The sequence below is a fragment of the Erythrolamprus reginae genome, chromosome 11 (assembly GCF_031021105.1).
Source record: "Erythrolamprus reginae isolate rEryReg1 chromosome 11, rEryReg1.hap1, whole genome shotgun sequence".
Classification (NCBI taxonomy): domain Eukaryota; kingdom Metazoa; phylum Chordata; class Lepidosauria; order Squamata; family Dipsadidae; genus Erythrolamprus; species Erythrolamprus reginae.
Genome location: NC_091960.1, coordinates 13,259,898 through 13,286,691, shown reverse-complemented (window position 1 = coordinate 13,286,691; position 26,794 = coordinate 13,259,898). Strand labels below are relative to the sequence as shown.

Sequence of the window (26,794 nt, the reverse complement as noted above, 5' to 3'; positions counted from 1 at the left end):
ATGAATTGAACACACACATACAAAAAAACTTTTCAGTTTTACTTTAATGGACAAGAACACTAAACAATCCCTCTTCTGTTGACTGTCAGTTAGTGGATTGTTTCGATTTCTCATTTTATAAGTGGAAAATTATAGCTTCTCTGAGCATGTGATTCAATGGGGCCAGATAAGCATTTTAATAGTCTGATTTTATTTAAGTCTTTTTTGTCGACTAAATCCATCTACTCATTGTTGTAACTTTGTTGAGACAAGTTGTGAGCTTTGGAATTACCAGTATTTATACATGACTTATCACTCCTAAGAGTGATAAGTCATCTTCTGACTGTTAATTTCTGACTTTAAGCCACATTTATAGTCTTACATGTGTTGTGAATGGGTCCATTATTCAATAGGGACTGAATAAAACAGCTACATACCTGTTTTGAGACTAAAACAGCTGCAAAAATAAATAAATAAAGTCAGCACAGATGAGAATATGTAGCTATTACTTTGGAACCAACAATTCCGCTTATGTGTTCAATGCCTCTATCTGTTCCAGATGTCTTTAAGATCACTATGTCTGATTGGCTTATTCTTTGTGTCCTGCAAACTTAAAGAAATAATTTTTTTGAGTCTAGCTTGATTTCTGATGACTTCACCGTCATTGACAAAATGTTTGTACAGGGAGTGGAGGATTATAAGAATCTAAAATTTGAAATGACAGTTTTTTCTATAAGACAGTCAAGTGTAATAACTTTCTTGATTGTTGTGTTTTATGACTGTAGTCTCTGAGTTTAATAACCCACCTGAACTAGACTTTGTAATCAGTGAAGGGCTGCAAAATATTTTACTACCATGCTGTGGGCGTGGCTTGTTTTGTGGGTGTGGCTTGCCAGCCATGTGACCAGGTGAGAGTGACTTGATGATCATGTGATGGGGGTGGCTTAAAGGTGGCCAACTTGATATCAGTCACGTCAAGGGTTTTTGGTTAGGGTTAGGGTGCATGGCCTCTCCACACCTCAAAGAGATACAATTTTCCTTACTATTACTGAACATCCAAATACAGTGATCCCTCTATTATCGCGAGGGTTCCGTTCCAAGACCCCTCGCGATAATCGATTTTTCGGGATGTAGGGTTGCGGAAGTAAAAACACCATTTGCGCATGCGCGCCCTTTTTTTCTATGGCCGCGCATGCGTAGATGGTGGAGTTTGCATTCCCCGCCGCCCACGCAAAGGGGAAACCCCGGCTCCTCGCTGATGCCCGCCGCTCGCCCGCCCGCCAGCAAGAGGGGGAAGACCCAGGGAAGGTTCCTTCGGCCGCCCAGCAGCTGATCTGCTCGGCGCAGCAGCAGCGAGCAGACGAAGATCGGGGTTTCCCAGCCGCCCACGCAAAGGGGAAACCCCGGCTCCTCGCTGATGCCCCCGCTCGCCCGCCCGCCGCCCGCCAGCAAGAGGGGGAGAGATAGAGAAAGAGAGAGAAGGAAAGAAAGAGATGAGAGAGGGAGGAAGAGAGTGTGAGAGAGGAAGAAGCAAGATAGAGAAAGAGAGAGAGAAAGAAAGATGAGAAAGGAAGGAAGAGAGTGACGTCATCGGTGGAAAAATCGCGATATAGCGTTTCGCGAAGATCGAGATCGCGAAACTCGAGGGATCACTGTATACTATTTAATTCTATGTATATATGCCATATGTGTACATACATATTACACACAGGCACACAAAAATATACATTATCTACTATATACTATATACATGCCCGCACAGCTCTTCTAAAATTACACATATTCAACCTCATTTACTCCGATAGGAAAAACATACCCAGAGCCCAGAAGGGAAAAAAAGAGAAAAATTCAAAATTTTTCTACCATTCTGCATACCTGACCAAAATTTTTTACCAGTTCTGCGTACCTAACTGTACCCATAGGAGCCCAACGCCGTTTGTAATATACAGTGATGCCTTGTCTTACGAACTTAATTAGTTCCGGGACGAGGTTTGTAAGGTGAAAAGTTTGTAAGAAGAAACAATGTTTCCCATAGGAATCAATGGAAAAGCGATTAATGCGTGCAAGCCCAAAACTCACCCTTTTTGCCAGCCGAATCGCCCATTTTTGCGCTGGCAACGGAAGTCCGGAGGTGGAGTTTCCCAGCGAGGGGAGCCTCAGTGAAATTGCAGCATTGCAAAAACACGGAAGTCCTGAAAACCCCACCTCCGGACTTCCGTTGCCAGCGAAGCACCCGTTTTTGCGCTGCTGGGATTCCCCTGCAGCATCGCAAAAACACGGAAGTCCGGAGGTGGGGTTTCCCATGGAGGGGAGCCTCAGGGAAATCCCAGCAGTGCAAAAACGGGCGCTTCGCTGGCAACAGAAGTCCGGAGGCAGGGCATCCCAGTGGCGGCGGCTTGGGTTTTTAAGGTGAAAATAGTTTGGAAGAAGAGGCAAAAAAAGGTTTGTATGATGAGGGGTTTGTAAGACGAGGTATCACTGTAATTACAAAGACTTTGTAAAAATAATGTACACAACAGTTTGTTTAGTGACCATTTGAAGTTAACAACTTATGACCATTTTCACACTTGTGACTGTTATAGCAAACCTGGGGTCATGTGATCAAAATTCAGATGCTTGGCAACTGACTCATATTTATGACAGCTCTGAGTCATGTGATCCCCTTTTGCAACCTTCTGACAAGCAAAGTCAATGGGGAAACCAGATTCACTTAACAACCGTGTTACTAGTTTTAACCACTGCAGGGATTCACTTAAAAACTCTGGCAAGAAAGGTCGTAAAATGGGCTAACATTCACTTAACAAATGTGTAACTTAGCAACAGAAATTTGGGGTTCAATTATGGTTGTAAGTTGTGGATTACTTGTACATGCCAAACGATAATATGTTGGGTTTTTTTTAAAACAGCTTCTCAAATAAAGAATTTGATGAATCAGTTGGGAACCAAGCAGGATTCAACCAAACTGCAGGAAAACTTGTAAGTATGATCTGAGTAGCATTTTAAGGTAGGCAGGGCTTGAGAGCTAATCAGATCCACAGGTTAATTTTGGATATTGTAACACTGAGGTCTGAAAAATTCATAAACTAGAATAATGTAATATTGTAAATAATTTCCAACACATATGGGACCGATAAGGTCCCACAGAGTTGGCCTTCTCCGGGTCCCGTCGACCAAACAATGTCATTTGGCAGGCCCCAGGGGAAGAAGCTTCTCTGTGGCAGCCCCAGCCCTCTGGAATCAACTCCCCCCGGAGATTAGAACTGCCCACACACTCCTTGCTTTTGTAAATTACTCAAGACCCATCTATACCGCCAGGCATGGGGGAGTTGAGACACCTTTCCCCCAGGCTTTTTTATATTTATGTTTGGGTCTGTATATGTTGTTTGCTGTTTTAAATATGATAGGGTTTTATGTGCTTTTTAATATTAGATTTGTTTTCGCTGGAATATTGTTTTTATTATTGTTGTGAGCCGCCCCGAGTCTTCGGAGACGGGCGGCATACAAATCTAATAAATTGAATTGAATTGAATTGAATATGGGTTAAGAAAAAAAGGTGATTTGTAGATAGCCTAGCTTCAGTTTTATGAACATGAACAAGGTAGAGAGAAAGAGCAGATGCATAGATAAGTACAGGAAGTGGATAATTTTGTATGATAGCATTACAAGATAGCGAAAATTCTAACTGATTTTTCACAGTACTGTGTAGATTTTAAAATGTGCAAGTTCTAGAAATTAAGCCAAAAAAGAAATCATGAACTTCAGAAGAGAAGGATTTAGGGATAGTGGTTTCTCAAAATGGGTGAGCAGTGTGGTCGGGCGGTAGGAAAAGCAAGTAGGATGCTTGGCTGCATAGCTAGAGGTATAACAAGCAGGAAGAGGGAGATTGTGATCCCGCTATATAGAGCGCTGGTGAGACCACATCTGGAATACTGTGTTCAGTTCTGGAGACCTCACCTACAAATAGATATTGACAAAATTGAACGGGTCTAAAGGCGTGCTACAAGAATGGTGGAAGGTCTTAAGCATAAAACGTATCAGGAAAGACTTCATGAACTCAATCTGTATAGTCTGGAGGACAGAAGGGAAAGGGGGGACATGATCGAAACATTTAAATATGTCAAAGGGTTAAATAAGGTTCAGGAGGGAAGTGTTTTTAATAGGAAAGTGAACACAAGAACAAGGGGACAGAATCTGAAGTTAGTTGGGGGAAAGATCAAAAGCAACGTGAGAAAATATTAATTTACTGAAAGAGTAGTAGATCCTTGGAACAAACTTCCAGCAGACGTGGTAGATAAATCCACAGTAACTGAATTTAAACATGCCTGGGATAAACATAGATCCATCCTAAGATAAAATACAAAAAATAGTATAAGACCCCAAGAGCTGATTTAAAAAAAAAAAAAGAATTAAATGCCAGAAAGCAAGAAACTAGAGAATAAAGAAAAGTGACATGGGATAGCTTCTCAAACCACTGCTTTATGAGCAGAATCTGCAAAACTCCCCTGCCATCTGTTCATAATGGAGGTACAGCAATTCTAAGAATAGGTTTGGACACAAGCTTTAAATAACTTTCACATTCAAAGCATTTTTTTTCCACAACTGAATAGAAACATAGAAACATAGAAGTCTGACGGCAGAAAAAGACCTCATGGTCCATCTAGTCTGCCCTTATACTATTTTCTGTATTTTATCTTAGGATGGATATATGTTTATCCCAGGCATGTTTAAATTCAGTTACTGTGGATTTATCTACCACATCTGCTGGAAGTTTGTTCCAAGGATCTACTACTCTTTCAGTAAAATAATATTTTCTCATGTTGCTTTTGATCTTTCCCCCAACTAACCTCAGATTGTGTCCCCTTGTTCTTGTGTTCACTTTCCTATTAAAAACACTTCCCTCCTGGACCTTATTTAACCCTTTAATATATTTAAATGTTTCGATCATGTCCCCCCTTTTCCTTCTGTCCTCCAGACTATACAGATTGAGTTCATTAAGTCTTTCCTGATACGTTTTATGCTTAAGACCTTCCACCATTCTTGTAGCCCGTCTTTGGACCCGTTCAATTTTGTCAATATCTTTTTGTAGGTGAGGTCTCCAGAACTGAACACAGTATTCCAAATGTGGTCTCACCAGCATTCTATATAGTGGGATCATAATCTCCCTCTTCCTGCTTGTTATACCTCTAGCTATGCAGCCAAGCATCCTACTTGCTTTCCCTACCGCCTGACTGCACTGTTCACCCATTTTGAAACTGTCAGAAATCAGTACCCCTAAATCCTTTTCTTTTGAAGTATTTGCCAACACTGAACTGCCAATACAATACTCAGATTGAGGATTCCTTTTCCCCAAGTGCATTATTTTACATTTGGAAACATTAAACTGCAGTTTCCATTGCTTAGACCATTTATCTAGTAAAGCTAAATCATTTACCATATTACAGACGCCTCCAGGAATATCAACCCTATTGCACACTTTAGAGTCATCGGCAAATAGGCAAACCTTCCCTACCAAACCTTCCCCTATGTCACTCACAAATATATTAAAAAGAATAGGACCCAGAACAGATCCTTGTGGCACACCGCTTGTAACCTGACTCTGCTCAGAATACTCGCCATTAACAATAACTCTCTGATGTCTACGCTTCAGCCAGCTGCAAATCCATTGAACTATCCAGGGATTAAGTCCAATCTTCACTAATTTATCTATCAGCTCTTTATGTGGAACCGTATCAAAGGCTTTGCTGAAGTCCAGGTAGGCAATATCCACGGCACCACCTTCGTCCAACACCTTTGTGACATAGTCAAAGAAATCAATGAGATTAGTCTGACATGATTTGCCTTCAGTAAAGCCATGCTGATTTGGGTCTAATAAGTTATTGTTTTTTAGGTGCTGATTTATCCTCTTTTTGAGTAGAGTCTCCATCATTTTAACTACCACTGATGTCAAGCTAACTGGCCTGTAGTTACCAGCTTCTTCTCTACTGCCCTTCTTGTGAATAGGCACAACACTGGCCATTCTCCAATCCTCAGGAACTTCTCCTGTTAACAAGGATTGGTTAAACAAATCAGTCAGGGGGGTAGCAATGACAGATCTGAGTTCCTTAAGAACTCTGGGGTGGATGCCATCTGGACCCATTGCCTTATTTATCTTTAATCGTTCAAGTTCTTCTAAGACATCGGCTTCTAAGATCACTGGAGCTGAATCCGTACAGCTGGAAGCAATGCTATATCCCTCTATAGTATTATTTTGTAAGGTGTCTTTTGAGAAAACTGAACAGAAGTAGCTATTGAAATGGTCAGCGATCTCCTTATTCCCATTAATGCATGTATTATTCCCGGTACTAAGCTTCGTGATGCCGCAGTTTTTCTTCTTCTTATCATTAATATATCTGAAGAAGGTTTTATCCCCCTTCTTTACAGATTTGGCAATTTCTTCCTCTTTTGAGGCTTTAGCAGCATATATTATCTGTTTCGCCTCCTTCTGCCTCATTTTATATACCTCCCTATCAGCTATACTTCCAGACTCTTTATACCTCCTATAGGCAGCCTTTTTTTCATTGACTATAGCCCTTACATCATTGCTAAACCATAGCGGTTTCTTCTTCCTTTTACCTTTAGTTATTTGTCTTACATACAGTCCAGTGGCTTTTAAGATGGCCTTTTTTAATACAGTCCACTGGATGCTCGCTCCTGCCATTTTATCCCTCCCCTTTAATTCATTATCTAAATATTCTCCCATTGCATTAAAATTTGTTTTTCTGAAATCCAATACTTTGGTTGCATTATAGGATTGCTCACAATGAGTTTTTACATCAAACCACAAACATAGATGGTCACTGCAACCTAAATTTTCTCCCACCTTGACATCTGAAACCCAATTCCCATTCGTAAAAACTAAATCTAGAATATTCTCCCCTCTAGTTGGTGTCTTAACCAGCTGTGCCAGAGCTGCTCCTGTAAAGGCCTCTACTATATTCTTACTTTTGCATGTAAGGGCACTGGGGATATTCCAGTCAACATCAGGCATGTTGAAATCACCCATAACCACAATATCTCCCTTTACTGCCATTTGGGTAATTTCATCCACCATCTTGTTGTCATATTCCTCGGATTGCCCTGGAGGCCTATAGATCACCCCAATTCTAATGACAGAACCTTCTTTATTTTGCATGCAAATCCAGAGAGTCTCTAGATCTTGACACGTATTTTGAATTAGTGTTGTTTTTAGACTTTCTTTAATATAAATGGCTACTCCACCTCCCCTTCTCTCTATTCTATCCTTCCTATACAGTGTATATCCTGGTATGGATATTTCCCATTCATTAGAATCCTTAAACCATGTCTCAGTTATGGCAACCAGGTCCAAATTATCTCTAGATATTATGGCCATTAATTCACAGAGCTTGTTGCTCAAGCTTCGAGCATTGGTGCACATTACCCGAAGAACATTATTTTCGCTATTAGTTTGCCCCTTATCATCAACTACATCTATATTATTTGCAGCTCCCTTTTCATAAGCTTCATAACAAGGAGTTCTGGATTTTTTTATTTTGTTTTGTGATGGAGTGCTGTTTAAGTCAGTTTAAGTTTAAGTCAGACTGTATGGAGACACTGTGAATCCAGTCTTTTTAAAATTGTCAAATGAGGGGAAATGCTTAACGAAGAAACAACTCTGCACGAAAGCCAAACTGTTGATATTTTATGCATGGTATGTTTGTGTGTATGTTTTATTTTTAAATAAGGTTTTTTTAGTTTTTTAATTATTAGATTTGTTACTATATATTGTTTTTTACTATTGCTGTGAGCCGGCCCGAGTCTACGGAAAGGGGCGGCATACAAATATTATTATTATTATTATTATTATTATTATTATTATTTATTGGACTTGTATGCCGCCCCTCTCCGAAGACTCGGGGCGGCTCACAACAATAATAAAACAATATAGCAGTAAAACAAATCCAATATTAGAAAACATATATAAAACCCCAGCAATTAAAACCATACAGCACATACATACCAAACATAAAATATAAAAGCCTGGGGGAAGATGTCTTAGTTCCCCCATGCCTGGCGATATAGGTGGGTCTTAAGTAATTTGCGAAAGGCAAGGAGGGTGGGGGCCGTTCTAATCTCTGGGGGGAGTTGATTCCAGAGGGCCGGGGCCGCCACAGAGAAGGCTCTTCCCCTGGGGCCCGCCAAACGACATTGTTTGGTCGACAGGATAAATAAATAATAATAATAATAAATAATAATAATCTTGAATCCAAGGGTGGGTTCTAACTTATCTCGCCGCCAATTTGCATCCTCCCATGTCACGTGGCTGTACACACATTGTGCACCGCGTTGTTACAGAAGCAAAAACAAACAGAAAACAGCAAGGAGAGCTGAAAACAAGATGGTGGCGCATCTCAGCAACACCCCCCCCCTCAAAATAATTCCCCAAAATAAATATGTTCCGGCACCAACAGAACTGGCTTTGTGACGTCACCACTGGTTTACTACTGGTTGTATAGAACCTGTGCAAAGTGGGAGGAACCCATCTCTGGTTGAATCCGATGGACTGGGTTTTGAAATGGATATCTTGATTATGTTGATTATGTTACATTAATGTTTTTTTAAATTAACTTTTAAAATTTTTTAATATTAAATTTGTATTGTATTGTACTGTAGCTATATTGTGAGCCACCCCAAGTCTTTGGAGAGGGGCGGCATACAAATCTAATAAATTATTATTATTATTATTACATTATTATTATTATTTATTTATTTATTTTATTTATTTATTTATTTATTCGATTTTTATGCCGCCCTTCTCCTTAGACTCAGGGCGGCTTACAACATGTTAGCAATAGCACTTTTTAACAGAGCCAGCCTATTGCCCCCACAATCCGGGTCCTCATTTTACCCACCTCGGAAGGATGGAAGGCTGAGTCAACCTATTATTATTATTATTATTATTATTATTATTATTATTATTATTATCTAAGTTAGTTATTTTAATATTAGATTTGTATTGTATTGTACTGTTGCTATATTGGGAGCCACCCCGAGTCTTCGGAGAGGGATGGCATACAAATCTAATAAATTATTATTATTATTATTATTATTATTATTATTATTGTTATTATTATTGTTATTACTATCTAAGTTAGTTATTTTAATATTAGATTTGTATTGTATTGTATTGTACTGTTGCTATATTGTGAGCCACCCCGAGTCGGGCGGCATACAAATCTAATACTGTATATTATTATTATTATTATTATTATTATTATTATTATTATCTAAGTTAGTTATTTTAATATTAGATTTGTATTGTATTGTACTGCTGCTATATTGTGAACCACCCCGAGTCTTCGGAGAGGGGTGGCATACAAATCTAATAAATTATTATTATTATTATTATTATTATTATTATTATTATTATTATCTAAGTTAGTTATTTTAATATGAAAAGCAGAGTTTGACTGATGTTAGACTGGGCAGGGGAGAAGTTTGAATCAATAATTAAACAGTCCAGTTCAAATCACTGTTCAACTAGATGGTACCATAAAGTTAAAAGGAAATGGACCTTCCTGGACAATCCTGCCAGAATGAAACTGAAAATGTGTTTTTATTCCTAGACAACAGTTGCAACATACAGCGAACCAGCTTGCCAAAGAGACTAATGAACACCTGAAGGAACTAGGCTCACTTCCACTGCCCTTATCTACTTCAGAACAGGTTTGTGGGTTTATCTGTGGTTTTCATGTATTGGGAGAAAACTGGTTTGTTGATCACATTAAAACATGGCTTTTTAATCATGGGTTAATATACTGCTCAAAAAAATAAATAAAGGGAACAGTCAAATAACCCATCCTAGATCTGAATGAATGAAATATTCTCGTTGAATATTTCATTTGCACAACTATTCCATTTGCACAATAGCATGTGAAATTGATTGTCAATGAATGTTGCTTCCTAAGTGGACGGTTTGATTTCACAGAAGTTGGATTGGATTGGATTGGATTGGATTGGATTTGTATGCCACCCCTCTCCGTAGACTCGGGGCGGCTAACAACAGTAGTAAACAGCATATGACAATCCAATATAAACAGTTAAAAACCCCTATTGTAAAACCAACATTATGATTGTGATTGTGATTGTGATCCCCTTATATAGAGCGCCGGTGAGACCACATTTGGAATACTGTGTTCAGTTCTGGAGACCTCACCTACAAAAAGATATTGACAAAATTGAAGGGGTCCAAAGACGGGCTACAAGAATGGTGGAAGGTCTAAAGCATAAAACATATCAGGAAAGACTTCATGAACTCAATCTGTATAGTCTGGAGGACAGAAGGAAAAGGGGGGACATGATCAAAACATTTAAATATGTTAAAGAGTTAAATAAGGTTCAGGAGGGAAGTGTTTTAATAGGAAAGTGAACACAAGAACAAGGGGACACAATCTGAAGTTAGTTGGGGGAAAGATCAAAAGCAACGTGAGAAAATATTATTTTACTGAAAGAGTGGTAGATGCTTGGAACAAACTTCCAGCAGACGTGGTTGGTAAATCCACACTAACTGAATTTAAACATGCCTGGGATAAACATATATCCATTGTATGATAAAATACAGGAAATAATATAAGGGCAGTCTAGATGGACCATGAGGTCTTTTTCTGCCATCAGTCTTCTATGTTTCCATGTTTCTATGTGTATGTTGAAAGCTGCGAAAATATCCAGTAAGAGCTAAGAAATCAAGCATGAATATTTCTTTCAAGCTGGTGAGTTTGCTTTTACAATCACCGATAAAATTCCTTCTTTTCCAGCGCCAGCAGAAACTTCAGAAGGAGCGTTTGATGAATGACTTTTCTGCAGCGTTAAATAATTTCCAAGCCGTGCAAAGAAGAGTCTCGGAGAAAGAAAAGGAGACTGTTGCTAGGGCAAGAGCTGGCTCTCGTTTCTCCGTAAGTTGTTATTCCACAAAAGAATAATTTAGATGTTTTAAAGGAAAAATAGATGGCAAAGGGTCTTATTAACCTGGTGGTTCTTATGGCCCTATTTTCCAGCTTTACATCTACCCTGTTTATTCTAAAGTTGTGCTATAGGTGGTTCTTAACAAGGAAAGATGTGGAAAAAATCTGGCTTTATATATGTTTTGATAGCCACTTAGAAAAAATATTCTAGTCATTTTCAAGAAGGATAATAATACACTCGGGAAATTATTAATCCAAAACCAAGGAAAATTGATTGGGAAATTATATAAATATTTAATAAATTATAAGACGATAGGTTGGATATTGAAAGATAATATGATTAGTTGGTGTAAAAATTTTGCAAAGGAAATAAATTTAGATACATGGGAAAAGGTTTGGCTATAGAACTGGAAAATAACTAAATCAATTTCCTTTAAAGAAAATCAAATTAAGATGTTTTATAGATGGCATCTCCCACCAAATGGGATTTCAAAGATGTTTCCAAGTGCCTCACCTATTTGCTGGAAATGTAAAAAAGAAATTGGCACATATTTTCATACGTGGTGGACATGCCCGAAATCTAAGATCTATTGGAATAACAGGAGATGTTCCTGAGGATTGGAGAATGGCCAGTGTTGTGCCTATCCACAAGAAGGGCAGTAGAGAAGAAGCTGGAAACTACAGGCCAGTTAGCTTGACATCAGTTGTAGTTAAAATGATGGAGACTCTACTCAAAAAGAGGATAAATCAGCATCTAAAAAACAATAACTTATTGGACCCAAATCAGCATGGCTTTACTGAAGGCAAATCGTGTCAGACTAATCTCATTGAGTTCTTTGACTATGTCACAAAGGTGTTGGATCAAGGTGGTGCCGTGGATATTGCCTATCTGGACTTCAGCAAAGCCTTTGATACGGTTCCACATAAAGAGCTGATAGATAAATTAGTGAAGATTGGACTTAATCCCTGGATAGTTCAGTGGATTTCAAGCTGGCTGAAGCATAGACATCAGAGAGTTATTGTTAATGGCGAGTATTCTGAGCAGAGACAGGTTACAAGCGGTGTGCCACAAGGGTCTGTTCTGGGTCCTATTCTTTTTAATATGTTTGTGAGTGACATAGGGGAAGGTTTGGTAGGGAAGGTTTGCCTATTTGCCGATGACTCTAAAGTGTGCAATAGGGTTGATATTCCTGGAGGGGTCTGTAATATGGTAAATGATTTAGCGTTACTAGATAAATGGTCAAAGCAATGGAAACTGCAGTTTAATGTTTCCAAATGTAAAATAATGCACTTGGGGAAAAGGAATCCTAAATCTGAGTATTGCATCGGCAGTTCTGTGTTAGCAAAAACTTCAGAAGAGAAGGATTTAGGGGTAGTGATTTCTGACAGTCTCAAAATGGGTGAGCAGTGTGGTCGGGCAGTAGGAAAGGCAAGTAGGATGCTTGGCTGCATAGCTAGAGGTATAACAAGCAGGAAGAGGGAGATTGTGATCCCCTTATATAGAGCGCTGGTGAGACCACATTTGGAGTACTGTGTTCAGTTCTGGAGACCTCACCTACAAAAAGATATTGACAAAATTGAACGGGTCCAAAGACGGGCTACAAGAATGGTGGAAGGTCTGAAGTATAAAACGTATCAGGAAAGACTTAATGAACTCAATCTGTATAGTCTGGAAGACAGAAGGAAAAGGGGGGACATGATCGAAACATTTAAATATGTTAAAGGGTTAAATAGGGTTCAGGAGGGAAGTGTTTTTAACAGGAAAGTGAACACAAGAACAAGGGGACACAATCTGAAGTTAGTTGGGGGAAAGATCAAAGGCAACATGAGAAAGTATTATTTTACTGAAAGAGTAGTAGATCCTTGGAACAAACTTCCAGCAGACGTGGTTGGTAAATCCACAGTAACCGAATTTAAACATGCCTGGGATAAACATATATTCATTGTAAGATAAAATACAGGAAATAGTAAAAGGGCAGAGTAGATGGACCATGGGGTCTTTTTCTGCCGTCAGTCTTCTATGTTTCTATGTTTCTAGGTAGAAAATTGGTTAAAGGAAATTACAAAGCAAGGAATCAAGAAGACCCCAGAATTTTTTTTATTAGGTATTACTGATGTTAAATATAAAAAAGAAATATACTGCTTGATAATTCATATATTAGTAGCTGCAAGAATAGCATTTGCACAAAAATTGAAAGAAAAAGAAACTCCAAAAGACGAAGAGGTCTTTAGAAAGGTTATGGAATGTGCAGAATTAAATATGATGACGAGACGGCTGAACAATTTATTTATTATTTACCGTATTTTTCGCTCTATAAGACGCACCTGCTGAGAAGACGCACCTAGATTTTAGAGGAGGAAAATAGAAAAAAAATATTTTAAGCCAAAAAGTGGGCTAAAATATTTATTACAATAACAGAATAACTTAACAGCTGGGAAGCGGGTTGGGGGGGTGCTGGGAAGCCCCCCAGGCCGGCTGCGATCTTTTAAAACAGCCGCGCCGCTTCTCAGCTGACTCCTGAAGCGCGGAAGTTCGCCTTTGGCTTTTGGCTTCAGGAGTCAGCTGGGAAGCGGCACGGCTGTTTTAAAAGATCGCAGCCGGCCTGGGGGGCTTTCCAGCACCACCACCCCGAACCCCCAACTCGGAACCGCGTTCAGACGATTTCCCCCCCCCGTCCCCGTCCCTGCGCCCCCTCTGCTCCAGCGCCTCCCCCCCTCCTCCCTGCCTGCATCTTCGCTCCATAAGACAGGGCTGATTTTTCATCCTACTTTGGGAGGAAAAAACCTGCGTCTTATTCGGCGAAAAATACGGTAGATTTGTATCAAGTGGAAACGGAGTTTTATAAAACTTGGGAGAATAGAATAGAATAGAATAGAATTTTTATTGGCCAAGTGTGATTGGACACACAAGGAATTTGTCTTGGTGCATATGCTCTCAACGTACATAAAATAAAATATACATTTGTCAAGAATCATGTGGTACAACACAATGATTGTCATAGGGGTCAAATAAGCAATGAAGAAGCAATACAGTGATCCCCCGGTTATTGCGTCCCCGACCATTGCGAACAGGCTAATTTGCGATTTTTCAACCCGGAAGTCAAAACACCATCTGCGCATGCGTGCCCTTTTTTCTATGGGCACGCATGCGTAGATGGCGCCGGGCAGATCAGCTGCTGGGTGGCTTCCCTAGGTCTTCCCCCTCTTGGCGGGCATCAGCGAGGAGTTTCCCCACCGCCCACGCAAACTCCTCGCTGCTGCCGCTTCGCTCGGCTGCTTCCCAGCTGAGTACTCAGCTGGGAAGCGGCCCGAGCGAACGGCTTGTCCGCAGCCTGCCCACGCCGTTCGCTCCCCCTCTTGCTGGCGGGAGGGCGAGAAGCCCTCCCCAGCACCCGCTCGCCCGCCCTTCGCCGCTCGCCCGCCCTTCGCCGCTCGCCCACCCTTCGCCCGGCCACCCGCCGTTCGCTCGCTGCTCGCCCGGCCACCCGGGTTCGGGGGGGTGCTGGCAAGCCGCCCATGCCGGCGGCGACGTTTTAAAACAGCCGCGCCGCTTTCCAATGAGTCCCGAAGACAAACGCGGAAGTTTGACGTTTGTCTTCGGGACTCATTGGAAAGCGGCGCGGCTGTTTTAAAACGTCGCCGCCGGCATGGGCGGCTTCCTAGCAGCCCCCCAAACCCAGGTTGGGGGTCCGGGGGGTGCTGGCAAGCCTCCCATGCCGGCGGCGACGTTTTAAAACAGCCGCGCCGCCCCCAATCTTCGGCTCCTCGCTAGCGCTGCGGAAGTAAAAACACCATCTGCGCATGCGCAGATGGTGTTTTTACTTCCGCAGCGCTACTTCGCGAAAACCCGCTCGTTGCAGGGGGTCCTGGAACAGAACCCTCACAACGATCGGGGGATCACTGTATTAATAAAAATCTTAGGATATACGCAACAAGTTACAGTCATACAGTCAACATGGGAGGAAATGGGTGATAGGAATGATGAGAAAAACTAGTACAATAGAAGTGCAGATTTAGTAGAAAGTCTGACAGTGTTGAGGGAATTATTTGTTTAGTAGAGTGATGGCGTTCGGGAAAAAACTGTTCTTGTGTCTAGTTGTCTTGGTGTGCAGTGCTCTGTAGTGACGTTTTGAGGAAACGTATACAATTGGTGGAATGTAAAAAAGGACTATTAAAGATATTAAGATAATGTATGGAATAGTTAAAGTTACTAGGTGGAATATATTTTATAGTGATATTTAATGGATATGTTTAGTTTTATTACTTGATTATAATTATCTTAATTATAATTATATAATGAAATTGTTTGAATGGCTAGATTTATGCATTATTGTAGTACACCAAGAGATATTTTACTAACAAATTTTACTTTTCTGTATTGATCTAAACTATAATTAGTCCTTTTTTGTATTAGGAAGACTTCTATGCTTAGTGGAGCAGTGGTAGCTCCTTTACATGTTAAATGTTGTTTGTCTTGTTTTGTGTTATATTTTTTTAAAAATCAATAAAAATACTGTATTATTAAAAAGAAAAGAAAACATATTATAATTAGATTTAAGACATGAAATAGCTGATATGAATTGATATCCGTTGTTGTTTGAAGAGAAGTAAATTTGGATCTTTCCTCTTAAAGGGCAATTATATTAAAATGAGGGTTAAAAAACATGAATGAGATAAGTAAGAATACAAGAAATGAACTGAAGCACTATGGCATGGGTTTAATAAGAAAAAGCAAATAGCCAACAGAAATTTTGATAGCTAATAGCGTTTTGAACTTGAATGAGAACAGAAAACAATCTTTGAAATCCAGATGACAAAATTGGAAAAGGAGATAAATAATGTATACTGAAACAAAATAGATATAAATTAAGAATTGTAATTAAGAATTTGGTGATTGATACTATATTGTATTGAAATTTGAAGGGATTGTATATTTGTAAGTGTTTTGCCGGCATGTTTCAACCGCCCATAATTACAGGGTAATTAGTCTAGGAAGACACACACCACAACATAAAAGGAAAGCCTAAAAGTTTTTATAAACAGAAAAACAGAAACAGCTCCCTTTTTAAATGTCAAAGGGATTTTCTGGTACACACAAGGCACAGGTTAAATGCAATCCAATTGCTCACCCAATAACTGGGAAATTGAGTCAAATTCTAAAGTCCAGAGAGTCCACACACAATCTTGAACAGCCCAAAAACCACGATCTTGACGAAACCATGAATCAGATAAACTGCCACAAGGCTAAACCAGCACGCTGTTCTTTTTATCTGTAGCGCTAATTACAGCAGCCCCACCCAACCACAGGTGGCCTCATTTTCTCTTGTAATAATCCTTCAGTTGTTGTCTCCTATGCATCACTCTACGCATGTGTGGATGTGTCATTAATTCTTGTTCAGAATCCAAGGATGATACAGATGATTGATCTCCTCCTGGGCCGTCTGCCAAACTCCCCTCTTCCCTGTCACTCAGGCTTCCTTGGTCAGAGGAAGCTTTGTCGGCAGATTCCATTGGGAGCAAAACAGTCCTGCGGCATGTGGATGTTTCCCCCACATCCACCTGTACATTCTTTGAGGCAGGAGCTGGGCCAGAGCTAACCACAACAGTAAGGGTGGAGAAAAAAAGAAAAAATAAGTGTTATCTTCTTAGCCTTGTATCTGTCAGGACAGTAGTTAGGATGTGAGGGCAATCAGAATGCCACATTTGTCATCCTATTGATTGCTACAGTTGCTGGCTAATTGGGTGGTCATCTTCCTCCCTCACTATCCATGGGCATCCCTCCTGAACCTGGACACTTGTTGGAAATGGACGACCATTCCTGATAGGAGAGTTCCAGTCTACAATAGTTGCATTCCCCCATTAGAAGCTCCAAACAGGCTCCATACAAGAACCATATATGGGACAGTAGCTATCTTTCAGTCTTCTCACAGCAAAGCTGTTATACAATATTATGTCAACCTTATGTAATTTGAATGGGGGAAATGAAAGTTCAGTTGTTACTTGAGGCAAGAGATCCGTTATTATTATTATTATTATTATTATTATTATTATTATTATTATTTATTAGATTTGTATGCCGCTCCTCTCCGTAGACTCGGGGCAGCTTACAGCAATGATAAAAACAATATATAACAACAAATCTAATACAGCGATACCTTGTCTTACAAACGCCTCGTCATACAAATTTTTTGAGATACAAACCCGGGGTTTAAGATTTTTTTGCCTCTTCTTACAAACTATTTTCACCTTACAAACCAACCACCGCCACTGGGATGCCCCACCTCCGGACTTCCGTTGCCAGCGAAGCACCCGTTTTTGTGCTGCTGGGATTTCCCTGAAGCTCCCCTCCATGGGAAACACCACCTCCGGACTTCCATGTTTTTGTGATGCTGCAGGGGAATCCCAGCAGCGCAAAAACGGGCGTTTCGCTGGCAACAGAAGTCCGGAGCTAGGGTTTCCCAGCGAGGGGAGCCTCAGTGAAATCGCAGCATCGCAAAAACACAGAGGTCTGGAGGTGGGGTTTCAAGGACTTCGGTGTTTTTGCGATGCTGCGATTTCACTGAGGCTCCCTTCGCTGGGAAACCTCACCTCTGGACTTCCGTTGCCAGCGAAGCGCTCATTTTTGCGATGCTGGGATTTCCCTGCAGCATTGCAAAAACACAGAGGTCCGGAGGTGGGGTTTCCATGGAGGGGAGCCTCAGGGGAATCCCAGCAGTGCAAAAACGGGCGCTTTGGCTGGCAAAAGGGGTGAATTTTGGGTTTGCACGCATTAATCGTTTTTCCATTGATTCCTATGGGAAACATTGTTTCGTCTTACAAACTTTTTACCTTAAGAACCTCGTCCTGGGACCAATTAAGTTTGTAAGACAAGGTATCACTGTAGTTAGAATCTAAAATAACAATAATACATTTAAAAAGTCTAAAAAACAAGAAACCCCAATATATAAAAACATACATAGAGTCATCATACACAAAAAACCTACATAGGCAGGGGGAGATGTCTCAATTCCCCCATGCCTGACAGCAGAGGTGGGTTTTAAGGAGTTTACGAAAGGCAAGGAGGGTGGGGGCAGTTCTAATCTCTGGAGGGAGCTGATTCCAGAGGGTCGGAGCCGCCACAGAGAAGGCTCTTCCCCTGGGTCCCGCCAAACGACATTGTTTAGTTGACGGGACCCGGAGGAGACCACCTCTGTGGGACCTAACAGTGATGCCCGACTGATGACCATATTGATGAATAGAAAAAATACTACAAGTCTTCTGAGCAGTGACCTTGAATAGCATAATTCCTTTCACACACACACACACACACACAGAGAAGACTAAGAGAGAGAGGTCTGGCACCCAGCAGATTAAATTAGACAGATTGGGTGATTCAAATGGGAACAGGAATAATTATCATACAGTTGCAGACATAATGACTCAGTAAGATATACATTGTCCCTTTCTGTTTAGTTCAATTCCATGTCAGTTGTTCAATTTTATTAACAACCTCTCTTGGTTAATCGGTACTCTTTTAAATGAAAGAATTAATTTTGCCTTGAATATGTCTGCCAGATCCATGACTTGTTTTTTTTTAAAAAAACACTATCGTTAATTAGGCCAGAAAGGATCTAATTGCTGCATTGTATCCTGTGTACATTTTTGGCTGATCAAGAATTGTTTATTTCCAGGGAGATGAGAGACGCAGGGAAGAGCAGTTGGTCTCATTTGACAGGTAATACTGCTTTCTGATATCTATTACCTTGTTTCTTCAGGTGCAAAAATCATTCTTAATCCACATCAGATAATCTTCCATACCCGCCAAACTAGCACGCTGCTATTTATATCAGCAGCTCTCATTACTGGAGCCCCACCCAAACACAGGTGGCCTCTCTTATCTCCTGTAATATTTCTTCAATTGGTCTCTTCGATGCATAAGTCTGCGCATGAGTGGGTCTAACACTTCCTCATCCGAATCGACCGAAGATAATGGAGATTGGCTTCCCGGGCTGTATGCCAAGCCCTCCTCTTCCAAGTCTCCCCCACCTTCTTCTTCGTCTGAGGAAACTGCTCTACCTGACTCTGTCGGCAATAAAACAGGCCTATGACATGTTGATGTTTCCCCTGCATCCACCTCCACATTCCTTGGAGCAGGAGCTGGGCCAGAGCCAACCACAACAGCGTCCGTTCTTTGCGGATTTTCCTTTATCGCGGGTGGTCCTGGAACGTAACACCCGCGATAAACGAGGGATCCCTGTACCACTAAATATTTTGCACAGCTAAGGAATGTATGTAAGTGAATCCAAGAAGTATTTGAGTAGCCTTTTCTTGATTTCCTGGGGACTGCAAGAAGAGTGACCTGTCCTTTTTCCCCCTCCTTCAGCAATGAAGAATGGGATCAGATGCAGGCTCAGGAAGAAGACGTCGCTATAACAGAGCAAGATCTTGAGTTAATCAAGGAGAGAGAAACTGCCATTAGGCAATTGGAGGTAAGTAGCTCGTAGATTTAGCTAGATGCAATGGTTTTTTAAAAAATAAAATACACATTAAAGAGATCAAAGGCCCCTTTTTAGTCTGATGACCACTATTGGAACCTCTTGGAGAATGATTGGCGTAGCCAGCTTTGTCCATTTTTAAAAAGGTTGCCCTAAGAATCCTGCCTAGGTAGAAAGTTTCCATTTACTTTAAAAGAAATTGCCATCTCCTTCAGTTCTACCATCTGTAGGATGTTTCTTGCTGTGTCTATATACCTAAGTTATATTGAACACAATTCAAGCTAAGGATCTAGATTAGAGCTACTCATCACTATGGTTTATATTAGAAAACGTAGAGGGCTAAAGGCATTCAAATAAATTAAGTTTCTTGAAGCTCGCCACTTACATGACAGCAGGATAGTTTTTAATGGTTTTTTTTTTTAGCTTAAAATCAGATGGTTCAAGGAATCTGATAGGGACCAGGCACAGTATCTGTGAATACATAGATGTGTAACTGGGGACCTGGGATATGAATATGACTTTTCTCTCTCTCAAGGCAATCTCGTATTAGTAACAATTCAAAATAAAAGCAAAACGTGCAAAATAGTGTTTGATTAATTCATAACGTTTGTAATCGGCATTTTGGAAATTAGAAGAATGCTGCAAAATGCAGCACATTAAGAAGATACACTATCTTCTTTAAAGACAAGCAGGGCAAGTGTAGGGTTTTGCAAAATGAACTTTTACGATCAGTTATTAAACAGGAGTAGGATGTAGTAGAAAGTGAAGAAATCAGAGTGGGTGAACCAGACATATAAACCCAAATATTCTTCTAAGATTGGAAGATGATATAAGTGCTTGTGATACACGATCATAAATGAAATTTCTTTTTAAAGAATAAATGGGGAGGGTGAATCCTAAAATTCAGCAACAGTGGCAATACAGGGCAACAAAGAGCTGTTCCAAAAAGCCTTTTTCTGTAAGTTTACTATGGACAAGGAGACTTTATTTTTTATTATTATTATTATTATTATTATTATTATTATTATTATTATTATTTATTTATTAGTTTTATAGGCCACCCTTCTCCTTGCAGACATTATACAGTTAAGCCATACCAAGTTGTTATTTAGGAAAAAAAATAAATGTAACAGGAGTAATTATTTGTTTTAATAATTGAAATAATCATAGAAACATATAAGCACAAAAGGCAGTAATTATTTTTTTTCGGGGGGGCAAACTTCCCTTCCAGGCAGATATCTTGGATGTGAATCAGATTTTTAAAGATTTGGCTATGATGATCCATGATCAGGGAGACATGATTGGTAAGTAAATAGTGGTTTTTCTACTGCATCTGGAAGGAGAGTCCAACATGGGTAATTCTCTAGTCCTCTTGGTAGAGACTGAGTTTAATTTACATAATTAGTAGGCACCGCCCCTTGCCTGCCCCCATGAGCTCAGTTTTTAAAAACTCAGTCCAAGTATAGCGATGAGTTTGCTCTAAGAAAAATAAATTGATAAATAAATGTCTAACCTTTTTCTTTCTTCTTTTTGTTGTTTTATACCAGATGTATCTAGTAGCTTAGAAAGTTATAGCTTTAATTTGGCAAGATTCTGTCTATTTGGTATAAACATGTAAAGGATAAGACTCGTTTGGATCACCAGGTTTCTTCTCTAGGTTTGGGCCTGACAGACAGTCTCCTATCTGAAACAAAGCTAACCATTAGTATTAATTAGCAGATTATCTCTTAGTACAGCTAAAGGATATACCACACTGCTAATCTCATGCTGAAATAACTTTATGCAGGCTATATAAACAGGTTTAACTGTAGGAAGAATGCGTCATATAGTGGTGATGGTGATGCGTTGTAGTTTTTAAGTGGATGTTCTTTTTCTCTATAGACAGCATAGAAGCAAATGTAGAGAATGCCGAAGTCCATGTGGAAAATGCCAATGAACAGTTGCAGAGAGCTGCTTATCATCAGGTAATCTTTGTACAGCCCCAAAGTTTTTCAGAATTAAAAGTGGGGACAGCAAGAGTTGGAATTTCTGTCTATCCTTCAGAGATTTTCTCTCTTATTTTGAATGTTTTCAGATCCCAAATGATGAGAAATATAGGTGAAACTCAAAAAATTAGAATGTCGTGCAAAAGTTCACTTATTTCAGTAATGCAGATGAAACGTAATACAGTAATATCACTAGTGCTAGTGCTGACAACTGTTCTGTCTGGGTTCCCCCAGACGTCAACACCAACTAAAAAGAGTAGCCAGACACGCTGGTAAAAAGCAAAGTCATTTTATATCTTTGAAAACAAACACAGATAACAAAAACTGTTCTTACAAACTGGAATGCTATGAAGCTTCACAGAAGAGTCACGACGGCCAGACAATACAACAGGCTTCTTGCTGGCACACACACCACTGTAGATAATAAAACCCACGCCTCCCCCAAGTTTTCAGCCTTCGAGGCCACAAGCCAGAATCAGAGACGCCAAGGATCGAAGCAAGGTCACAGGACTCCCAAAAGATAACTCTCCACAATACAGGAAGGGCGGGCCTGCCTTTTCAACCTTTCTGAGGAGAACCACACCCAAACCCAGCTGTTGCCTAATAGGGAAGGAAATACCTGGCTAATTGTCCCCTTCTTTGTGCTGCCCTTCTCTGCCTCATATCTATGATGGCTTGTGCGTTCTCATCTAATGACTCCAGGCTACTCGCTGGGGAGAGCTCCCCCACGGGGGTCTCAGGCTGTTCTCCCTCCTCCTCGTCCTGACATTCCTCTTCCCGTCTGCCTGGTCCTCCTCCTCCTCCTGTTCCTCGTCCTCCCCCTCTGAGCATGGAGCCGGCAGAGTTCCAGCCGTTCCCTGAGGAGCCTCAGACTGAATCACAACAATAAGATACCCAAACTTTGCCCAGAATAAAATGCTTACTAGCAAAATATTCTTTTCTGAATAGTAGTTTTAAACCAACCAATTAAAAACTTGTTTTATTTGATTATTTATCTGATCCATTCCACTGTTCAATTACTCAAATTTTTAAATTATGTTGGTTTTCACTGTACTGTAACTTTAATTCTGAAATGGAAGCTGAATGTTATTTGCCACTTTCATTGGTATAAAGTGTGTATATCTCTTCTCCTGCAGTACAGTATATCCTATTGTTGTTTGTTTTTGTTTTTAACAGAAGAAATCACGCAAGAAGATCTGCATCCTAATTTTTGGCCTCGCTTTAGCTTGTTTAATCTTGGTAATAATCATTTTGCAAGTAGGAAAATGAAGCATTTCTGTGGAATTAGATATGCAATTAATATTTCTGCCGTGAGAACAAGCCTAATGAGGGGATTGAGGTGAGAATGAGATGGAACACAAACTGATTTTCCATTAGTAATTGTAATATAAAAACTAACATGAAGCTAACTAGTTCTTGGATTTAGTGAACCATGAAGACAGTCCATGTTAATTTATTTTATATAACTAAACTTGTGGAGGGCTTCGTTTTGTTTTCCCGAATGTTCCTGTCTCAAGTATTGAAGGATGTGATCAGTCAATCTAGATTAGTTTGTTAATTGCCATAAACACTACAGATCTCTTTTTTTTTTAATGTGTACTGCTTTTATAAGTGACTCCTAAGTACAAAATCCCAAGCAATTTCCAGTGTGATCCACACAGCTGTTCCAGATGTGCATCTCCCTACAGGAAAATGCCACACTTGTTTGAAGCAGCAATTCCCGACTTCTTTTGTGTACTTCGTGGGAGCTGCCCCGAGTATAGCCCAGTGGGCTGGGAAAAAGTAGCAGACAAAGAATAGTTTTTCAACTTGTGAAGGGAGAACATCTCAATTTCCCCAAATATAACATAGCTATAATATAAAGCTTATTCAAGATGGCTATCTTCAGAAACTCATTTGGTAATTGGTCAGAAGGTATTTGTGTTTAAAGTGCTGTTTCTCTCTGCTCCATTTTTGTGGTATCATTGGAAATGACCCATCCTGCTGTCTTTTCCCAACTTTGAACCACTAGCACATACATTAAATATTATAGCAGTAAAAAGTTGGCATAGTCTGAAATGGAAAGATAAAAGGTTATGCCTCTTTTCTTTTGGGATTTTGATAAATATGTCTGTCCAAAGGATTTTCAGTTTAGAATATCAACTTCTTTCCTAGACTATCTGTGGATATTGCAGTCAAAATTAAGAAGTTTGCAGCATACTTGAGGCTGATATGACTACTGTCCTTTGCATATATGAGAACGACTTCTGATTTCCTCTTATATTCAAATGTGTAATCTAATCCTGACATACTGGTTTCCCACTTGGGTTTAAAAAAAATATTTTCCATATTGGGACAGTTTAGGAAAAGTGTTCTAAATAGTAAAAGAAAGCTTTAAACCTTTTGCATCAATGGAGGATTAGAAACATGCCAGTCTAAGATTTACTATTCTCTGCCTTTAAGACCCATGGATTCCATTTTATGTTTGATTTGGTGTTTTAATCTGCTCGTATTTTTAATCTGCTGTATTTTTAATGAAATTTCTGGGTATCTTATTTGGGTCAATGATACTTATAAAAGAAAAAGGACGTGGAAAGCCTAAAATGTTGACTTGGTAACATTCTGTATACAAGTGAATGTTTTTTCTCCTGACATGTATTTATTACTTCACACATTTTACATATTTAAACGACTAAACTGTGAAAGTTGCGTGAAGAACGATGCCCTCACTTGCACATCTTTCTTTGCGCTATCATTCCATCCACTTAAGTATCAATAAACATTTTTAGATATTTGACATGTCTGGTTTTTTTAGCCAAAATCACCTGAACAATTTAAATAGGCTTTAAATTGTTGAGAAAATATTTGACTTACAATTAAAGGCCAAGCCTTTAGGAAAAGTTATGAGAGTATAGCTTTTGTTCCTTATAGTCCATTCCAAGTGGTACTTCATGTGTTATCAGTTGAAAAATTATGTTTCATGCCTCTGTACATCATCATAAATTCATGAAAGCTTATGTTCTAATAAGATTTTATAATGCACAAGTTTTGTGGGTTCGCTGCCAAGACTCTTCCAGTAGAAGTCACTGCCAATGAAGATTATGAAAATCATTGGGGAAGCCAGATTCATTTAAAAACAGTGTTATTAATACTTAACAGCACTGATTCACTTAACAACTGTGGCAAGAGAGATCATAAAATGGGGCAAAACTCACTTATCTGTCTTGCTTAGCTATATAAATTTTGGGCTCACAGATCAAGGCCTATATTTAAATTTTTATTGGTGGAAGCAAGAAGCAGGAGAACAAAAGAACACTACTAAATGCTACAATGATTGCATGTATAAAAAGATGAAAAATCAATTTGTGGAGATACTGTGGCTTTTCCTGGGACAGTTTAAGTTCTAATTCAACTTAAATCTTTGAATTAAATATCAGTGCACCTTTGATAATCTTGGTGGTCCACTTTTTCTTTCAAGACAGCCTGAATTGTAAGAAAATAATTGAAAATTGAAAACTACATACTTGTTTGTAAATATACCTATGTCAGAAGGCAATGAGACTCATCAAAGACAGTACATTCACGAAAGGATTTGGTTTTGCCAAGTGTGCAAATTAGAGTCAGCATTATGGTTAAATGGTGGTTCTAGGCCCAAAGAAACCAGCTGGATGACTTGGTGCTAGCCCATTCACTCAGAGCCCTAAGAACCCATTGACTAACCGCTTCTGAAAAACGATGGGAATATTCAATAAATTGCCAAAGCCAAGAACAATTCCAAAGCACACACACTGTGGGAATATGTGCATATTATATGCACATACAACACAAATCGACCCATGAGTGCATGATAGTTATACTTTCTCAAAGTAGTTTGGGGAGGTTGTTGAGTTTACATTGGATTGTTTGTAATAACCCTTCAGAGAAATTAAAATGTAGCTATCTTGTGAATATCGTCAATTAACACAAGCTTGAGAATTCATCCACTAGCAGCTACACTCAAATTTAACCTCATTTAATAGTATGCGGAATTCATTTCTAGACATCAACACTGTTCATTTGTTAGGGCACAACATACAAACCAAGTATTAAAGCCAACCTGAGGACCACCCAGGATGGACTTTGTAATACTTGAAATGCATTTTTTGTGTACTCCTGTCAAAATAGTTCAAGGATGTCTCAAGAACTCAGACCTAAGACGACAGACCAATATAAGGTAGGGATCCCCAAACATGGCAACTTTTAAGACTTGTGGACTTCAATCCTCAGAATTCTCCAGCCAGCTGAAGAATTCTGGGAGTTGAAGTCCACAAATCTTAAAGTTGCCAAGCTTGAAGACCTTATTTATTTATTTGTTTGTTTGTTTGTATGCCGCTCTTCTCCAAGGACTGGGGCGGCTCACAGCATATAATCAATGATATAGGACTAATGGGACAAAGATGTTCAACAGGGTAGAACAAGAAGCAATGGGTGGAAACTAATCAAGGAGAGAAGCAACTTAGAACTAAGGAGAATCCTGACAGAACAATTGATCAGTGGAACAACTTGCCTACAGAAGTTGTGGATGCTCCATCACTGAAGGTTTTAAAGATGTGATTGGGTAACCATTTGTTCTGAAATGCTATAGGGTTTCCTGCCTAAGCAGGGGGGTTGATTAGAAGACCTCCAAGGTCCCTTCCAACTCTATTCTATTCCAAAAAGGATGTTGAGACTCTAGAAAGAGTGCAAAGGGCAACAGATGATTAGGGGACTGGAGGGTAAAACATAACAAAGGTTACAGGAACTGAGTATGGCTAGTTTAATGAAAAAGACCAGGGGTGACATGATAGCAGTGTTCCAATATCTCAGAAGCTGCCACAAAGGAGTCAAGCTATTCTCCAAAGTAATTGAGGGTATAAAGAAAGCAATGGGTGAAAACTAATCAAGGAGAGAAGCAACTTACAACTAAGGAGAAATTTTGACAGAACAATTAATCAGTGGAACGGTTTGCCTCCAGAAATTGTAAATGCTCCGATACTGAAAGTTTTTAAAAAGATGTTGAATAAACAATTTGTCTGAAGTAGTGTAGGGTTTCCCACCTAAAAAGGGAGTTGGACTAGAAGACCTTCAAGGTCCCTTCCAACTCTGTTATTCTATTGCAGGGGTAAACTCTCTACATGGGGCTACCTTTGAAAAGTGTTCGGAAACTTCAGATCGTGCAGAATGCAGCTGCGAGAGCAATCATGGGCTTACCCAGGTATGCCCATGTTTCACCATCACTCCGCAGTCTGCATTGGCTGCCGATCAGTTTCCGGTCACAATTCAAAGTGTTGGTTATGACCTTTAAAGCCCTTCATGGCACTGGACCAGAATATCTCCGAGACCGCCTTCTGCCGCACGAATCCCAGCGACCGATTAGGTCCCACAGAGTGGGCCTCCTCCG

General features: G+C 39.8%; 1 protein-coding gene across 1 annotated transcript in view; it reads left to right on the top strand.

Annotated features, from left to right (window-relative positions):
- STX12 (syntaxin 12) overlaps positions 1–24,170 on the top strand; it is a 27,551-nt gene extending 3,381 nt beyond the window's left edge. Inside the window, exons 2-9 of the mRNA XM_070764027.1 lie at positions 2,886–2,955; positions 9,603–9,702; positions 10,791–10,928; positions 18,608–18,651; positions 19,300–19,405; positions 20,643–20,715; positions 21,293–21,375; positions 22,573–24,170. Coding sequence (XP_070620128.1) covers positions 2,886–2,955; positions 9,603–9,702; positions 10,791–10,928; positions 18,608–18,651; positions 19,300–19,405; positions 20,643–20,715; positions 21,293–21,375; positions 22,573–22,665 — 707 coding nt within the window. The 3' untranslated portion in view covers positions 22,666–24,170. The remainder of the gene's footprint in view (positions 1–2,885; positions 2,956–9,602; positions 9,703–10,790; positions 10,929–18,607; positions 18,652–19,299; positions 19,406–20,642; positions 20,716–21,292; positions 21,376–22,572) is intronic.
- The last annotated feature ends 2,624 nt before the right edge of the window (positions 24,171–26,794 follow it).